Raw genomic sequence first — 19,209 nt, forward strand, 5'->3', positions numbered from 1 at the left:
AAACTTCTCCTGTAAAGCAGCCAAAGGTAGAGTAAATATACCATCTGAGAGCTAAAGAATTTGGCCTTGAGAGAGGGGTCTACCATGTTTTATATTAAACATTAATGCATCTCTTATACCTTCTTCCTAACGTATTTATTTTTATTTTGCTGTACCAACACTTTCTTCTAAAAATCTTTTAATAGAGTGGATGTCCCATGTTGAGACCATGATTTCTTGTGTCCTCTGGCACATGGCCGTTTACCCCAGGGCCATCTGTGAAGGCCAGGATGAAGTTCACGGGCCCATGCAGAACCCTGGCCTACTGGTCCATACGTGCAGCCACATGGGAGTCATGAACTCACTGGGCCCGGAACTTCAGCAACTTTCGGGCCTAGGTGGGACCAACTTCAGCAACTTTCCACCTAGGCCCGCTCTCTACCCTGCAATGTGAGAAAAGAACCTCCCCTCAGAAGTGTAGAGCAGGCTCTGGTCTGCAAGCATCACACAGACTTTCTGCTGCGTACCAGTCTCGTTTTTCCCCTGTGAACCCAAAACTGACATAGCCCCAGCCCAGGCCAGTGGACCTCTAAGAGTAGGATTCCAACCAGGACAACTCCAAGTAGTTTGTGCCAAGCTTTTTAACCATTTCTGCTGGATACATTAAAACCTCTTTCCCTTAACAAAGTTGCCTAATAGTGATGTCTCCACACACCCGCTCCGCCTTTTTTGTCATCAAGCTTGAATTTTTTTTTTAGCTTTATTGAGGCATAATTGACAAACAGAAGTGTAAGATATTTAAAATATACGATGTGATGGTTTGGTACACATATACCTTGTGAAAGGATTCTCCCCATCGAGTTAATTAACACATCCAGCACCTCACACATTTACCTTTTTTTTTTTTTTTAATGAGAACGTGTGAGTTCTACTCTCTTAGTGAATTTCAACTATACAATACAGTGTTATCAACTATAGTCACCATGTTAAATCCTCAGACTTTATTCATCTTATAAGTGAACGTTTGTGCCCTTTTACCGATCTCTCCCTGTCCCCCCAACCCTACCCTTGCTCTCTGGAAACCACTTTTCTGCTCTTTCTAGGAGTTGGACTTTTTCTCTTTTTTTTTCTTTTTTTTTTTTAGATTCCACAGGTAATTGATACCATGCAGTATTTCTCTTTCTCTGTCTTATTTCTAATAGTGACTTCTTAATGCTTTCAAGAGGCCATTGTTATTAATAAGGCCTAGGGGGGAAAGCTGATGCTATGAAAATGGTTTGGGGGTACTTAAACCAATTTACCAGAAGATGGAACTTGAGTAAGTCAGTTCTTTCACTTAGAGAAGGAAACCAGGGTTTGTGATCATACAACTCTGTATGATGTTTTCATCATCTTTACCTGTGGATGGCACTCCGTAAATGTTGGTTGCCTTGAATAGAATATTTGAAGAGATATCCTTTATATTTTATAAGGGAATTAATGTTGTCCTGACACCTCCCACTAAGAACTTGATCCAGTGTTGGAGGCTCGAAGGTTTTTGTACTTTAGAACAAGATAAAAATCACAAAATTGCTCTTGCCCTTGGTTTAATTGGGCCGATGGCTCCTATGGTCTCGTTCAATTTGCTTTTTTACTTCTTAAGAGTCTGTAGATGCCACCTGTCCCATGTTTAATTTCAGTATTCGGCCAAACATCTTCCTGGGAGTCGCTGAGGGCTCAGCACAGTACAAGAAGTGGTACTTCGAGCTAATCATCGACCAGGTGGACCCCTTCCTCACAGCAGAGCCCACACACCTGCGGGTGGGCTGGGCCTCTTCCTCAGGCTATGCCCCATACCCCGGAGGCGGAGAAGGATGGGGGGGCAACGGTGTTGGTGATGACCTGTACTCCTACGGCTTTGATGGACTTCACCTTTGGTCAGGTGAGCACCTTGCCAAAGCTTTGGCCCCTTATCTCTTCCTGAGGATGACTGATGCTCAAATTGTTCAAACTGAGATGGTCACTTCTTGCTGAAATGATATAGACTCAAGTCTCAACTAATCAGGTGGTTAAGCAGGAAGAGCATCACATCTGAAATGAGACTGTCCTGCCTTTAAGCCATGAATCTAGCACTTCAGCTGCATGGTCTAGTACAGATTACTTAACTTTTCTCAAGCTCAGTGTCTGCTTCTGTACAATCCTAATTGCATAGACTTGTCAAGATTATATGGGTAAACAGGGAAGGAGAAAAAGACTGAGCATTTACTTACTGGGCAGTAGGCTACATATCTTTTGTACATTTTTTCTCTCATTTCATTCTTACAGTGACTCCCTAAGGTGGATAATATTGATCTCATGTTACAGACATGGAAACTGAGTACAAAGATGTTTAATTAACTTACTCCCAATCACGCTGGGACAGATCCACATCTGACTACAAGTCCGTCATTCTGTCGATGCAACATATTGCTTCATGATACACTTTGTAAGGTGTCTGGGTCTGTGCCTGACACACAGTAGATGCTAATCTCTTAAAGGAATTCAAAGCTTCCTTTTTTTATATAGACATTGATGCTTTCCCCAAAGCATGTCCATGGCCTGTGCCTGTGGACGAATGGGTTGGCTTCTGCCTGGGTGAAAATGGAAAACTAACCCTCAGGCTTTCACCCACAGCAGAAGCTCTACTCCTCCCATCTGTTGTCCACAGTGTGTCTTATCTGTACCTTTTGTAAAACTGCAACTTTAAGGGACACTGTGTCCCTTAAAGAAATGCCTTAGGTAAGTGTTGTGCTGCATGCCTCTTACATAAGGAACCAGGACACACATTTCTCCTTAAATCCAGTACCAGGGAAAAGTTTGTCTCCACAGGACAAAACTATGTATTTTCTTTTGTATCTGAGAACTACATTATCCATCATGTTTTCCTTCTTCCCTTAGCTTCCAGCTAAAACCAGTAGCTCAGGTCCTGGTCACATGTTTCTTATCGTTGGTCTTTACTTTCAATTGATCAGTATGGGGTTTTTTTTGTAATTTTGTGCTGTTTTATATTCAGTATAAACATTTTTTAACTTTTAGGAATGGTGTAAACGTATTTATTTAGGTACTTCTTTATCTGGGATCATTTATGGGAAGAAATCGTCTGTGTCTGTTTTTGTGTGTCCCAGGGGACAGTGTGGTACAGACAGAAGTGGGTACAAAAGGGCAGGATGATGGGTTAGAGGGAAATGGCAGTCTTGTTCCCATATCCTCCCAGCTTAACCTTCCCTGGTTCCATTTTCATGGGGGGTGGGGATGGATCTTCTCCTCTTGGTTCTCAGAGCCCCATCGTAGAGCCACTGTTTCCGTGGTGATACGGTCATCGTAGCCTTTAGCTTCGATTATCATCAGATGGCATAAGGCTCTCAGGAAGTTGTCTCCGGGGAAGTGATTTGAAAAGAAGGAGTCCTTATGCTCACACACATCTACAGCTCCTGAGTTTGATAAAATTGAATCTGTGGGGGAACGAGTGGGATTGAGGTGAGAAAATCATTACCTCCTGCCTGCTGGTTGCCACTCAGCTCCTGCCCTGTCCTCACTACGAGCCAAGCATATTCTCTGGATCGCAGGCTGCACCTAACAAGAACTCTGGATTGGTTAAGGAAATACGAAGTCACCAAGACCCTTGGATGAAGCAAAATGGCCCCTAGTTTCAAAGAGAAACTAACCATTCTCAAAGGAAAACACTTACTCCATCTTTTCTAGATTTCGCAGCCCTCCGTGCCCCTCCATGGCATATCCCTTTGTAAAGTCTGCAGAATAAATACATCAGTGAGTCAGGAGGCAGACGACCCACTCGTTGTGCATCAGGAAAGGCACTGCTGTCAGTGCCTTTCAGGACGTGGACATCCATCCAGTTGTGTATTGTTCCAGGAGTGGACGGTGCCCAGGAGTGTACAGTGTTCCCTTCTTTCCTCTTGTCCGCTCAAGACCAGGAAGCCAGATGTGCTGAGCCCACACGGTCATTACTAGCAAGGGCTCATCTGATTGGAAATACAGGGGAAGGGGGCTTGGGATTCAGTTTTTCAAAAGCTGACTGTGGCTCTCTGAACATTATTCACATAGTAATGTAACTCCGTATAGGTGCATTTGGGGGACTTCACCCCTCAGCCTTCAGCATCTGGTGAGATGTAGAGAAACCAGCATCTACAAAATGGGCACCTTTCATGCTCACTAAAACACAAAGCTTCCTTGGGTTTGGGCATCATTCTGAATTCTCCAAGCAGCACACAGGGAACATATATCTAGCAGAAGGCACTACAGATGGATATGTCATCGTGTGCTCCAGCAGAAGAAATAAGGTTTCTGTTAATGGCTTCTACCAGGACAGCAGTGAATTCCGGACTATCTGATGAAAGGGTAATTGTCTGATGTAGAAATGAAGTGAAGTGACGCTCTAACTTACTACAGGAGGGAATAGAGGGTGGCTAGGGAGAGAGAGTGGAAACCGGTCTGACAATTTTTCTTCTTTTCCTTGAGATGTAAATGCCCAGGTCCATTACCTTTATTTTTTTTTTATTGGAGTAGAGTTGATTTACAGTGTTGTGTTAGTTTCAGGTGTACAGCAAGGTGAATCAATTATACATATACATATATCCACTTTTTTTTTTAAGATTCTTTTTCCATATAGACCATTACAGAGTATTGAGTAGAGTTCCCTGTGCTATACAGAAGGTCCTTATTAGTTATCTATTTTATGTATAGTAGTGTGTATATGTCAATCCCAATCTCCCAATTTATTCCTCCCCCCCTTATCCCCTGGTAACCATAAATTTGTTTTCTACATCTGTGACTCTACTTCTGTTTTGTAAATAAGTTCATTTATACCCATTTTTGTAGATTCCACATATAAGTGTTATCATATGATATTTGTCTCTCTCTGTCTGACTTACTTCACTCAGTATGACAGTCTCTAGAAATGGGAGAAAATATTTGCAAACAAAGCAACAGACAAGGGGTTAATCTCCAAAGTATACAAAAAACTCATGCAGCTCAATATCAAAACAAACAACCCAATCAAAACATGGGTGGAAGATCTAAATAGACATTTCTCCAAAGAAGGCATACAGGTGGCCAAAAAGCACATGAAAAAATGTTCAACATCACTAATTATTAGAGAAATGCAAGTCAAAATTACAATGAGGTATCACCTCACATGGGTCAGAATGGCCATCATGAAAAAATCTACAAACAATAAATGCTGGAGAGGGTGTGGAGAGAAGGGAACCCACCTGCACTGTTGGTGGGAATGTAAATTGATACAGCCACTGTGGAGAACAGTATGGAGGTTCCTTAAAAAACTAAAAATAGAACTACCATATGACCCAGCAATCCCACTCCTGGGCATATACTCGGAGAAACCATAATTTGAACAGATACATGCACCCCAGTGTTCACTGAAGCACTATTTACAATAGCCAGGACATGGAAGCAACCTAAATGTCCATCAACAGGAATGGATAAAGAAGATGTGGTACATATATACAATGGAATATTACTCAGCCATTAAAAAGAACAAAATAATGCCATTTGCAGGAACATGGATGATCCGTTACCTTTAAACTTATCTATGTGCACAAATTAAGCCACTGCCTTGAGCTGGTCATTAACTACTTATTAAAGCACAGAGGATGTTGCCAAAGTTGGAAAGAATGGCAGAGCCCTTAACACTTTGTCAGTAGAGAAATTCAAGAAGGAACAGCATGGCTTTGGAGGTATGCCTGGGTTTGAATCCCAGCTCTTCACTTATTTGGGTTTTTTAACCAGGCAAAAAGACTTGGTTTCAGAGACTTGGTTTCCTCAGATGAAATGAAGATGATACAAGGCTCTTAGGAAATTTAAATGAAATGAGGGATGTGGATTTTTTGACACACACTAGATGCAAAGTAAATACGATTTCCCTTCCTTCAGTGTCTATGAAGTCAACCGTCATCATAAGGACCAAGTCCAGAGTTTCTCACTCAAGATCATGAGATGAGCCCCATCCTGAGGGGGAAAAGATCCCAGGTTCCATGCTGAATGGGAAAGGAAGTTTTAAAGTGACATCCTGGGAATATGAATGAGCTTTTTCTCTGGGTAGGGGGAGGGCAGCCTTAATCGGTCTTTTTAGCCACCAGAGCCTATGAAGTCACTTTCAAGCACAGCTGTACAAATATCCCCCATCTCAGCCCTGCCCAGCCCTCCCTACAGACTCCTGAGTCAGCCCAGCCACTGTGATTCTCCTTTCGGAGGAATGGCTCTTTTCTTATCATCATTTTCTCCCTCCTGATGTAGCCTTTACATACGTAGCCTCTCAGAACTGCAGTCGGGGGTGAATTTGGCTCAGGGCAGCCTATATAGTACGTCACTGGTTAGGGAGCAATTTCACAGGAGGAAATCACACCTACCCTTCCCTTTTTGCAACTTTTTCCCTTGCAAAATTGGAATAAGCAAAGGAATTCACCTTCCCAAGAGATAAGTGATACAGAAAGTAAATGAATGGAATGAAATTGTATTTCCTGATTTCTTAGAACTTCTGACTCATGAGGAAAAATTAGCTCTACAGTCAAACTTGGATGAGAGGGTCTTTACGTGTCTCCCTACTAAGATGAGCTCCAGGGTATTGTTTCATCTATCAAAACACACCCTACTGTGACTTGGACTTTTCCAACCCTAGCGCTGTGTGGAGAGGGGTCAAGGAGTAGCTGTAGAACACCAGCATTTTTATGTATTTGGATCTTCTCGCTTTCCAGTTGCCTGAATATTTGTGTTTACGTTATAATGCCAAACTCTGCGGTGCGTGGGGTGATGGAAATGCTGAGCGTCAGTGTTTCCAATTGTCTACATTACTCATCAGGAGAGATGAAATCCCTCAGTATTACACCCTTGGGTTCATTAGAAGATGTACGGCATATGATAAAGTGGCTTTTCCCTTTATCTTAAAAATGCTAGGCTTGGAACAGCCTTTCCAAGCTTCCTGGGACCTTCAGGTGGTCCTGAGCCTCTAAGTCAGGGGAGGTTTCTTCAGACTAGCAGAAGAAACTAGTAGCAGAGGCCACAAGACTTCCCAGACTGTCTCAGTAGGTGGTCCGATGATTACTCAGAGTTCCTAATATCTGGAAAAGCAGTTGAGGCGATTTAGAAAAACTGTGACATATTTACTTTTCCTTTCTACAGCATCACATTTCTGTTGGTTGTGCTAAAAGCGTCAAATACATCGTACATGTATTTGAAAGTGACAGTTTTTGAGCACAGTCTTTCAATAAAGGGATTTATTGGTTTCAGTAACTCAATTTTCAAATCACTTTCCTAGACTCAGCCCTCAATGCTATGATTCTCCATATTGTTATTTTTACCTAATATTATAAAGGACATACTATCCCTACAATGTTCGGGTAAGCTTATCTACTGTTAGCCTAGTTATAAAAGTCTGGTTGTCTGGAGTTATAAAAGCTATAGTAATAGCATTTATTGTGGTTTGCAATGTGTCAGGCTCTTCCAGTTACTCTCTATGGAATAGTTTATTCAAAACTCACAATAGGGCTTCCCTGGTGGCGCAGTGGTTGAGAGCCCGCCTGCCGATGCAGGGGACACGGGTTCGTGCCCCGGGTCCGGGAAGATCCCGCGTGCCGCGGAGCGGCTGGGCCCGTGAGCCATGGCCGCTGAACCTATGCGTCCAGAGCCTGTGCTCCGCAACGGGAGAGGCCACAACAGTGAGAGGCCTGCGTCCTGCAAAAAAAAAAAAAAGGCTCAGACTATGATTTTGATTTGCCTATGATGCTCTTAGCAAATGTTCCAGCAGCAACTTCTACTAGAACACGGGAGTTAAAAGACAGTGTCCTTCACCACAAGGACATAACTTCTCGTCCTGGTGGTGGTTTTCAAATGAGAGAGCAGACTGGACAGGAGAGATACTCCCAGCCATCCTTCCTCAGTAAGGCTCTTGGTGCTACGGCATATTGAAGGCTAAGTGACGCTCAGAACTCAGTCTCAGGTGGCATCAAAGCAGTGCTGTATGAAGAGCATCCCCCATGAAGGGTGCGCTTCATCTCTACTGGCTGAGGCTCAGACTGGCACAAAAACCAACAGTGAATTGTGAGAGGGTGGGACGAGAGGGCCCTGGAGTCACAATTCAACCCTGTCAGTCTTGTCCTAGTTGATGTGGATCTCAGAAAGCTAAAGGTCCTTCTCATTTGTATTTTTATCCAGTAAGGATCTCGATACTTTTAAAGGTAGTTGTCCAACCCAGCATTTCGAGAATTTCCTGGTTCTCCCAAATTCATGGAAATCTCTCAGGATTGGTGCAAATGACTCCAGTGATATTTTCCAGAAGTTAAACTAATTGAGAAAGAAATAGTTGAAGCAGGAAGGATTGGTTTTTACTGGGAAAACAAGAAGTCTTAAGAATGAGACAATTATGGCAAAGTTTGCTGAGTTTTAATACCAATTACAGACTTGAATATGATAAGGAGGGAAAGATTCTGGGACCCTGGGATATCTAAACTCCATAAAAGGAGCTGAGAGGACTCAGTCTTGTCAAATGGAGACATTGGAAAGGTATCAAACCTACACACTCATCAAGTTTGCTTAGATTTGTTTTGTTTTAAATAGGGTTGACTGTAGGTCCTACAATGAGGAAGTTGTTCTTCATCCTCAGCGATGAAACAAGGTATAAAGTTGTAAGAACAGAGTCTGAGGCCATCCCAGGCTAATCTGCCAATATGCATCGAATATATTAGGTGCTGTTGCCCCGTGGCAGTGCCGGTGGTCCAAGTTCTGCATCCTTTATTCCCCTATCACCCCTCATCAGGCCCCCACAAAGCCCCACGTTCCAGCCTCACCGAACTCTAGCCATTCTGCAAATGTCATACACTCATACACTCCTCTTGCATAAGCTGTTCCTGCTGTCTGGAATGCTCGTTTCTTTCTCATTTATCTGGTGAACCTTTCATTCTTCCAGTTTTAACTTGTTCCATACTCCCAGGCTGACTTTGCACCTTGTTCTACCTCTAAAGGCATCTCGTCATGTACACCTTCATTCCAATAGTTATACTGAATTGTAGTTCTTTATCTGAATGTTTATTTTCCACAAGACTATGGATTTCTTAGGAGTGGGAACTGGATCCTCAGTCTTTGATCCCCAGCCCCAAGTACAGCATGTGGCACAGTGTAGAGCCTCATTACTGTTTGTGGAAGGGTGGGAGGGAATACAATATGATTTTGCCAGTCAACCAAAACCACCACAAGGGGGTACCTACATTTTTTTATTAAGGAGAATGTAGTAGTTTCACTATTTTAAAATCCACCACTTAGTTTGGAATCTATTACTAGAATAGCAGTAACCACTGAAAAAGAGTTCTAAACTAAGATAAGGAATATTACATAGCATAGATATACGTACAAAATTTATGAACTCACATAGTCATCATAAGGGGATTTTTTAAAAATTGCCTTTTCATGGCGTATTATGAAGCTATTAAAAATCTAGTTTCTAATGAATATTCCATTATACAATCAAATATTTGCAATGTGATAAGTAGAAAAAACAAGTTACAAAATCTACCATATCCCAGTTTGGGTGAATATTTAAATATATATGAAAAAGTCAAAAACATGTATTGTAACATTTTTTTCCTTGTTTATACTTTTCTGTATACACAATTAACATTTATAATGAGTGTGTATTGCTTCCATGATCAAGAAACAAGATATATCTTCGTAAATGTTTTGCTTGAAACCCCATTTAATACCTAACTTTTGCCCCTTTGTTGCTCCCTTTCCAATAGAACTGAGAACTTGGTAGGGGGATGGGAGAGGCGGTTACGATAATTTACTTCAAGAACTTCCAGAATGAGATGGTGTGACATAGAAAACCTAAGAGATGATTCTCTCACTACTTTAAGTTAGGTCAGGAAATGACAAATCATCTTATGAAAGATAGGCAACAACAACAAAAATCAACCAATACAGCGTGTAACTGACAATGTGTTTCCCTGCCTCGATGAAGTAATAAATTCTTTAAAACAAGCAAGCAAACTGTGCTGCACAGTTTTGTGGCTGGATGGCTTTGCTCTTACTCACTCGGATGGCTCCTGCATCCGGTGCCGAGGTGGCCATGTCTTTTAGAGGAAATAGAAGAGAGCAAGATCTTGGGGCATCTGTGAATAAACACACACACATAACACACTCTAGGAGCCACACCCAGCAAAGCAGTTTGCCCGTTACTTCAGACACCAGGCCAGAATCTGAGCACACGTTGAACGGGTTGAATTCTTGTTTGTTCTCATTCCTGGCGGCTTGAGTCTTTCCTCTGGGACTCATCTCGTCTTGGGCTGCCTGTTCACAAAGCTTAGGAAACCATTTCTCATTGCTCACCTCACCTGTGAGCATCTCCCCGGAGTCCCACACACCTTCTTCCTGTTCTTTGCTCACCAGGCCGCATACCCAGAGCCGTGGCCTCCATCAACCAGCACCTCCTGAAGTCGGACGACGTGGTGAGCTGTTGCCTGGACCTCGGAGCACCCAGCATCTCTTTCCGCATCAACGGGCAGCCTGTGCAGGGGATGTTTGAGAACTTCAACACAGATGGGCTCTTCTTCCCTGTGGTGAGCTTTTCAGCAGGTGTCAAGTAAGTTATGGCTGTGATTTCACGGAGAGTAGCTGTTCCCCCAGCTCCCACCACTCCTATGAGCTGGCGAGTGTGGTAATCTCCTTCAGGGCTTCAGCACCATAAGCCAGACTCCCCGAAGAAAGCGATGGTGAAAGGGGAGGAGCGATTCAGAGTCACGTGTATATATTTGTGGGACACGTACCTCCTGCCAGCGTTTATGTTATGTCCTCCGATAAATAGTAAGATGAATAAGATAAATCCTATGTAGAAAATTACCTTAATAATTGTAAAAAGTATTTCATGCTCATTACAAAAAAATTTGAAACATATAGATAAGACAGTAAATATCACCCATAATCCCAATGTTTAGTTCTAATCTTTATTAGTGTTTTGGTGTATTTTCTTCAAGTCTTTTATATTACAGATATATGTATTTTTTAATTGACATCACACTAAAAATGAAGTTTTGTCTTGATTTTTTTTCATTCAGCAGTAAGTACAGAGCCTTTTCCTGAGTTATTAAGTATCCTTCTCGAAATGACTTTTTTGGCCAATAATATCCTTTCATTTGGCTGTCCCACAGTATAACCATTACTTTATGTTAGTCTTCCCTGCTGATTTCTTTTTTATTGTTATAAATGAAATTATCATGAACATCCTTGAGGATAATTCTTTTGTCTGCACTTCTGTTTAGTTCCTCCCAGAAGGAGGTCAAAAGGTATAATCTTTTTAAAGTCTAAATTTACAATCGTGTGGCCAAAGAGATTTTCAGGAAGATTGTACGAACAGTTCAGAATTCATTATCAACAATTCTGAAACCTAAAAAACTCTGAAAACCATACATTTTTTTCTTAACTCATTTCACCGCAAACTCCGACCCGGACTTATTTTGTGTAAAAAACTGGCATCAGCAGAAAAGAGGCTGTTTTCGGTCCTTCGTGTATTCAATTTCTTGTGAATGTTTACATGCTTAACAGCAAAAATGTATGTGTTTGATTATGGGGTACAGCCTCTCACCTAGCTGGAGGTTCTGTTTAATATATACTATGTCTTATTTTCTGTCTTCTTTAAAATCTGAAGCATTCTGAAGTCTGAAACACAGCTCCAAAAATTTCGGATAAAGAATTTCGTCCTGTAGCATCATTTAAAGTAACATATGGGAATACCCAACTGATTGGTTCCCCATTAACTTTTATTGTTATGGGTTATTTTTAACCTGTGCCAATTTGAGAAAATTGTGCCTTAGTTTTAACTTCCTATTTGTTTGATAACTGATGTGGTTAAACAGTTTTTATGCTGATTGTTCTTACATGTTATTTCAACCCAAGATTTTTTTTAAATTCCGTGTTCTCTGCCTTTCTGGTATTAATTTTGGGGGCAATATTTTATATATTAAGATTATTAAACTATTATTGCTTTCAAATATTTTTCCCAGTTTGTGACTTACCTTTTTAAACTTAGTTTTTTTCTTTTTTTTTTTGTTTTTTTCCCTTTTACAAGAATAATGCAAGTCAAAAAAAAAAACAAAAAACCAAGAGCCCATAATTGTACCACCCAGAGATAACCATATTACCTTTTTATTTATACATCTCAATAATTTTAAATTAAATTGGGCTTGTACTATGCATGTTGTTTTTCTTCATACTGTTGACAACTGTTGTGTTCATTGTTCTACACCTTTCCTTTTTTTTTTCTTTAAACGTCTTTATTGGAGTATAGTTGCTTTACGATGGTGAGTTAGTTAGTTTCTACTTTATAACAAAATGAATCAGCTATATGTATACATATATCCCCATATCTCCTCCCTCTTGCGTCTCCCTCCCACCCTCCCTATCCCACCCCTCTAGGTGGTCACATAGCACCGAGCTAATCTCCCTGTGCTATGCGGCTGCTTCCCACTAGCTATCTGTTTTATATGTGGGAGTATATATTAGTCCATGCCGCTCTGTCACTTCGTCCCAGCTTACCCTTCCCCCTCCCCATGTCCTCAAGTCCATTCTCTACATCTGCATCATTATTCCTGTCCTGCCCCTAGGTTCTTCATAACCTTTTCTTTTTTTTTTTTTTTTAGATTCCATATATATGTGTTAGCATACAGTATTTGTTTTTCTCTTTCTGACTTACTTCGATCTGTATGACAGACTCTAGGTCCATCCACCTCACTACAAATAACTCAATTTCTTTTTTATGGCTGAGTAATATTCCATTGTATATTTGTGCCACATCTTCTTTATCCATTCATCTGTCGATGGACACTTAGGTTGCTTCCACATCCTGGCTATTGTAAATAGAACTGCAGTGAACATTGTGGTACATGACGCTTTTTGAATTATGGTTTTCTCAGGGTATATGCCCAGTAGTGGGATTGCTGTGTCATATAGTAGTTCTATTTTTAGTTTTTGAAAGAACTTCCATACTGCTCTCCATAGTGGCTGTATCAATTTACATTCCTACCAACAGGGCAAGAGGGTTCCCTTTTCTCCACTCCCTCTCCAGCATTTATTGTTTGTAGATTTTTTGATGATGGCCATTCTAACTGGTGTGAGGTGATACCTCATTGTAGTTTTGATTTGCATTTCTCTAATGATTAGTGATGCTGAGCATCCTTTCATGTGTTTGTCTGCTATCTGTATATCTTCTTTGGAGAAATGTCTGTTTAGGTCTTCTGCCCATTTTTGGCTTGGGTTGTTTGTTTTTTTGATATTGAGCTGCATGAGCTGCTTGTAAGTTTTGGAGATTAATCCTTTGTCAGCTGCTTCATTTGCATATATTTGCTCCCATTCTGAGGGTTGTCTTTTCGTCTTGTTTACGGTTTCCTTTGCTGTGCAAAAGCTTTTAAGTTTCATTAGGTCCCATTTGTTTGTTTTTATTTCCATTACTCTAGGAGGTGGGTCAAAAAGGATCTTGCTGTGATTTATGTCATAGAGTGTTCTGCCTATGTTTTCCTCTAAGGGTTTTATAGTGTCTGGCCTTGCATTTAGGTCTTTAATCCATTTTGACTTTATTTTTGTGTATGGTGTTAGGGAGTGTTCTAATTCCATTCTTTTACATGTAGCTGTCCAGTCTTCCCAGCACCACTTATTGAAGAGGCTGTCTTTTCTCCATGGTATATTCTTGCCTCCTTTATTAAAAATAAGGTGACCATAAGTGCATGGGTTTATCTCTGGGCTTTCTATCCTGTTCCATTTTTCTATATTTCTGTTTTTGTGCCAGTACCATACTGTCTTGATTACTGTAGCATTGCAATATAGTCTGAAGTCCAGGAACCTGATACCTCCAGCTCTGTTTGTCTTTCTCAAGATTGCTTTGGCTATTCGGGGTCTTTAGTGTTTCCGTACCAATTGTGAAATTTTTTGTTCTAGTCCTTTGAAAAATGCCATTGGTAGTTTGATAGGGATTGCATTGAATCTGTAGATTGCTTTGGGTAGTATAGTCATTTTCACAGTGTTGATTCTTCCAATCCAAGAACATGATATATCTCTCCATCTGTTTGTATCATCTTTAATTTCTTTCATCACTGTCTTATAGTGTTGTGCATACAGGTCTTTTGTCTCCTTCGGTAGGTTTATTCCTAAGTATTTTATTCTTTTTGTCACAGTGGTAAATGGGAGTGTTTCCTTAATTTCTCTTTCAGATTTTTCATCATTGGTGTATAGGAATGCAAGAGATTGCTGTGCATAAATTTGTATCCTGATACTTTACCAAATTCATTGATTAGCTCTAGTAGTTTTCTGGTAGCGTCTTTAGGATTCTGTATGTATAGTATCATGTCATCTGCAAATAGTGACAGCTTTACTTCTTCCTTTCCAATTTGGATTCCTTTTATTTCTTTTTCTTCTCTGATTGCTGTGGCTAAAACCTCCAAAACTATGTTGAATAATAGTGGTGAGAGTGGGCAACCCTGTCTTGTTCCTGATCTTAGTGGAAATGGTTTCAGTTTTTCACCATTGAGAATGATGTTGGCTGTGGGTTTGTCATATATGGCCTTTATTATGTTGAGGTAAGTTCCCTCTATGCCTACTTTCTGGAGGATTTTTATCATAAATGGGCGTTGAATTTTGTTGAAAGCTTTTTCTGCATCTATTGAGATGATCATATGGTTTTTCTCCTTCAATTTGTTAATATGGTGTATCACATTGATTGATTTGCATATATTGAAGAATCCTTGCATTCCTGGAATAAACCCTGCTTGATCATAGTGTATGATCCTTTTAATGTGCCGTTGCATTCTGTTTGCTAGTATTTTGTTGAGGATTTTTGCATCTGTGTTCATCAGTGATACTGGCCTGTAGTTTTCTTTCTTTGTGACACTTTTGTCTGGTTTTGGTATCAGGGTGATGGTGGCCTCGTAGAATGAGTTTGGGAGGGTTTCTCCCTCTGCTATATTTTGGAAGAGTTTGAGAAGGATAGGTGTTAGCTCTTCTCTAAATGTTTGATAGAATTCACCTGTGAAGCCATATGGTCCTGGGCTTTTGATTTTTGGAAGATTTTTACTCACTGTCTCAATGTCAGTGCTCATGATTGGTCTGTTTATATTTTCTGTTTCTTCCTGGTTCAGTCTCAGAAGGTTGTGCATTTCTAAGAATTTGTCCATTTCTTCCAGGTTGACCATTTTATTGGCATAGAGTTGCTTGTAGTAATCTCTCATGATCCTTTGTATTTCTGCAGTGTCAGTTATTACTTCTCCTTTTTCATTTCTAATTCTAATGATTTGAGTCTTCTCCCTTTTTTTCTTGATGAGTCTGGCTAATGGTTTATCAATTTTGTTTATCTTCTCAAGGGACCAGCTTTTAGTTTTATTGATCTTTGCTATTGTTTCCTTCATTTCTTTTTCATTTATTTCTGATCTGATCTTTATGATTTCTTTCCTTCTGCTAACTTTGGGGTTTTATTGTTCTTCTTTCTCAAATTGCTTTAGGTGTAAGGTTAGGTTGTTTATTTGAGATTTTTCTTGTTTCTTGAGGTAGAATTGTATTGCTATAAACTTCCCTCTTAGAACTGCTTTTGCTGCATCCCATATGTTTTGGGTCGTCGTGTTTTCATTGTCAGTTTTTTCTAGGTATTTTTTGATTTCCTCTTTGACTTCTTCAGTGATCCCTTGTTTATTAAGTAGTGTATTGTTTAGCCTCCATGTATTTGTTGCCCCTTTCCTGTACCAGTTGGATGCTGTATTAATTATTTTAGTCTGACAATACATTTTAACATTTGCAAGGCAAGACCTCATTATAACTCTTTTGTCGCAAAACTTTCTTAGCCATTCTTGATACCTGCTTGTTAAGGAGATCGTAAGTGATTGAGTGGGAGACTAGAGTCAATACAGTTAGAATCACGCTGGTTTCCATTGGAAAGGGCCATGAAAAGAGGAGAGTTGTGGAGAGCAGACACTTAAAGCTGGGACCACAAAAAATCCATCTGAGAGCTTCTAGTATCCAACTGATGGGACTTCCAGAGTGATACCACTGTGATAGGTCTCAGTACCTCCGGAAGATGGATAAATCAAGGCATATTCATATATTTTCCAAAAAAGGATACAATTTTCATTCTGTCTCAATTAAATAGACCATTTAGGAATAAAGAATTATCCTTTGGATATGATATTCAACTTTCGGAATTTGACACAGATATGTAAACATACGTACTATACAGCAGGGGTTCCCAACCCCCTGTTAGGAACCGGGCCACACAGCAGGAGGTGAGCGGTGGGCAGCAAAGCTTCATCTTCTGCTCACCACTGCTCATGTTACCACCTGAACCATCCCTCCCCAGCCCCTGTCCATGGAAAAATTGCCTTCCACATAATCAGTCCCTGGTGCCAAAAAAGTTGGGGACCGCTGGTATACAGTACAGGTGTACCTCGTTTTATTGTGCTTTGCTTTATTGCAGTTTTTACAAATTGTAGCTTTGTGGCAAGCCTGCATTGAGCAAGTCTATTGACACCATTTTTCTAACAGCATTATTTTTTAATTAATGTATGTACATTTTTTTTAGACAGAATGCTATTGTGCACTTAACAGACGACGGTATAGTGTAAACATAGCTTTTATATGCACTGGGAAACCAACATATTCATGTGACTCAGTTTATTGTGATACTTGCTTTATGTGGTGTCTGGAACCAAAGTCACAATATCTCCAAGGTACGCCTGTAATGTATGTTTGAAAACATACATAGCAACACAGTATACACTTCCCTACACATGTACACACACATATATAGACATATTTATAAACATACCCATGTAGATGGATATAATATATTGAAATTAAGCATTTTCATTGTTTGAGGTTCTTGTAACAAATGGAGAACCACTATAGTAAAACCTTACTAAGGTTGTAAATACGCCCATCACAGGTTAAGCCAGAGACTCTAACATCAGCCTTAGGAACTATATTCTAAAGAGCTGAGTGTTCTTTACCTGTGTTTCTCTGTGCTGAGAATATTTCCATGAGAATTTCACCCCAATTCTCCCCTTTGAAGTGTGATAGAATGTATCATTCCTATTGCTATCCATAGGGAGCATGTAGAAAACAAGAAGTGGTATTGAAAGACAGAGGCACTGTAAACACAAAGAAAACTGATTGGAACAAAGACCTTCTGGCAATCGGGGAAAACCAGCAGAAGCCCCATTGTACATCTTTCCCACCCTATTCCCCGGGAGTAAAGAGAATGAGCAGAAATCTAAATCCAACATAACAGCATTTGGATCATCCACCTGTTGGCTCAGTGCCTTCTCTGGAGAAGCAAGGTCACTGAGCACTTAGTTCTCAGGACTGCATTTTCCTGGGTGGTTAATGGCCTTGGTCACCCAGCATCAGTGCCCTTCCCTTTTTTCTTTGTTTTGACCATATCCTACTCACTGGGTTTCACTAATTTTCAAAGAAAGCTCACCTACTTCCCAAGCATTTCATCTGAGAGAAGTGCTTAGCTAGAAGTCAAATCTCCGGAGAAGAAGTCTTTGCCAGTCTGCTGGCTAGTGGACTTCTCTGCATATTCTGTGTTTAGCAAACAGTATATCTGATCTCAGACGTTGCATGACTTTTAATCATTAACTCATCCACTCACTCCTCCTCAGGTCAAAGAGATAGGAATTTTTGAGTGTGATATGATTTTTGTTGTTGGGGATTTTTTGAAATCTTCTCTTTGCAAAGATTGTGGCTAGCAGGGGAAGAGATAGGGGGCTCAAAGGTATTCATATGTAGAAGATGTTTCTAGTATCTTGTGTCTAGGTCAGCAGATCATGCATCCTTCCAGTGCACAGGAGAAAAGAAGCAGAGTTCCAGGATAAGAACAATGAGACGTTTAACCCATTTAGAAGGCACAACTGCTGAGAGAATTTAAGAACTAGGGGTCCAGATGTGTTGACTTGAAAAGTTAACAGCTTAGACATAAGAACCTCTTGCTCGTAGCAGTTGAATGAGGGTAAGCTGAAAAGTTATATCAGGGGACTTGATGTCTCTTAAGCCTCCTTTCTATCAGGAAAATATCACCTGTGTCATATTCCTGTCTTTGGTTCTCAGAACCTGATATGGTCTGAGGAGAGATGGAATCACAGTTGGTTGCATACTTGGGAAATACATGTTACTGAAATACATCCAGCCCGTCACACGAAGTCTTTGCTCAGGGTCAGTGCTGGTCCTGTGTTGGAGTAGCCAATTCTTTTATTTTCACTTATGAGCAAATGAGATCAATATACCAGTACTTACTCTTACGTCAATTGGTAAAGTATGATTTGGTGCTGAAACCCAGCACTTCCTCTCTGTGCTACTTTAGTTCAGTTGTACGAAAAGCTAGAAAGAGAAAACAAGATATTAATCCAAGTTAAAGTACCTTATTGAAAATAAATGTGGTTAATAACAAAATTGAAAAGAAGTTATTGTTTTCACCCAATATAGTAGAGTACTTGCCTAGTTTCATAGTGTCCCTCCCAGCAAGGTACAAGGTTATTCCTATCTAGAAAGAGATTCTTCCCTCATCATACAAACATTGAGAATTGTTTCTCATATTTACTTTCAACTTCTGTGAGGACTCTAAATTAGATTTCTCTCCTACGGCCCCATTTTCCTCCTCGGTCTTTACCGAGGTCCTTATCTTGAATTTGTGACCGCACAATTATTTTTATAATTACAAACTATGTTGTTAATAATACCTGATGAGGCTGTCCTTGCCAGCGGTCATTGGAGAGCAAAATCTTTTTCAGTTTGATTTACCCACAGTGAAGTCAAAAGCAGCCTGAGTAATTACTAATAAAATCCACAAGTCAATATGTGCTCTCTTTTGTAACTATTCTGAATGTGCCTCCTTAGTTTCCTTCTCACTGTGGTTTGTTTGTGGAGTGTATTATTAGTGTAACAGGCCCTCAGTGTAACAACCCTATTCATTCTGGGACAGAATTTGGGATGAGGCATGCGTACCTTGGAGCCCACCCAAAAGGTTGAATTACTTAAATACCAGGAAGCTCTTATGAAAAGGTAATCTCACCCTGCCAAGCGGTATGATGGCCCGGGCCACACGGAGAACATTCCACAGAAGCCACAGTGTGTAGTGAAATTTGAGAGCTGCTTTTAGTTTTGCAGAAAATTGATGCGTTAGTCACTGTAGTAGAATCTATTTCATAGCTATGGTTAAAT

The 19,209-nt window shown here is 40.3% G+C and overlaps 1 protein-coding gene across 2 annotated transcripts in view; it reads left to right on the top strand.

Annotated features, from left to right (window-relative positions):
- RYR3 (ryanodine receptor 3) overlaps positions 1–19,209 on the top strand; it is a 555,614-nt gene that overhangs the window by 305,111 nt on the left and 231,294 nt on the right. For both annotated transcript variants that reach the window (XM_049705467.1, XM_049705468.1), the window contains exons 18-19: positions 1,659–1,900; positions 10,408–10,600. In XM_049705467.1, coding sequence (XP_049561424.1) covers positions 1,659–1,900; positions 10,408–10,600 — 435 coding nt within the window. The remainder of the gene's footprint in view (positions 1–1,658; positions 1,901–10,407; positions 10,601–19,209) is intronic.

Source organism: Orcinus orca, chromosome 2 (assembly GCF_937001465.1).
Source record: "Orcinus orca chromosome 2, mOrcOrc1.1, whole genome shotgun sequence".
NCBI classification, from domain to species: domain Eukaryota; kingdom Metazoa; phylum Chordata; class Mammalia; order Artiodactyla; family Delphinidae; genus Orcinus; species Orcinus orca.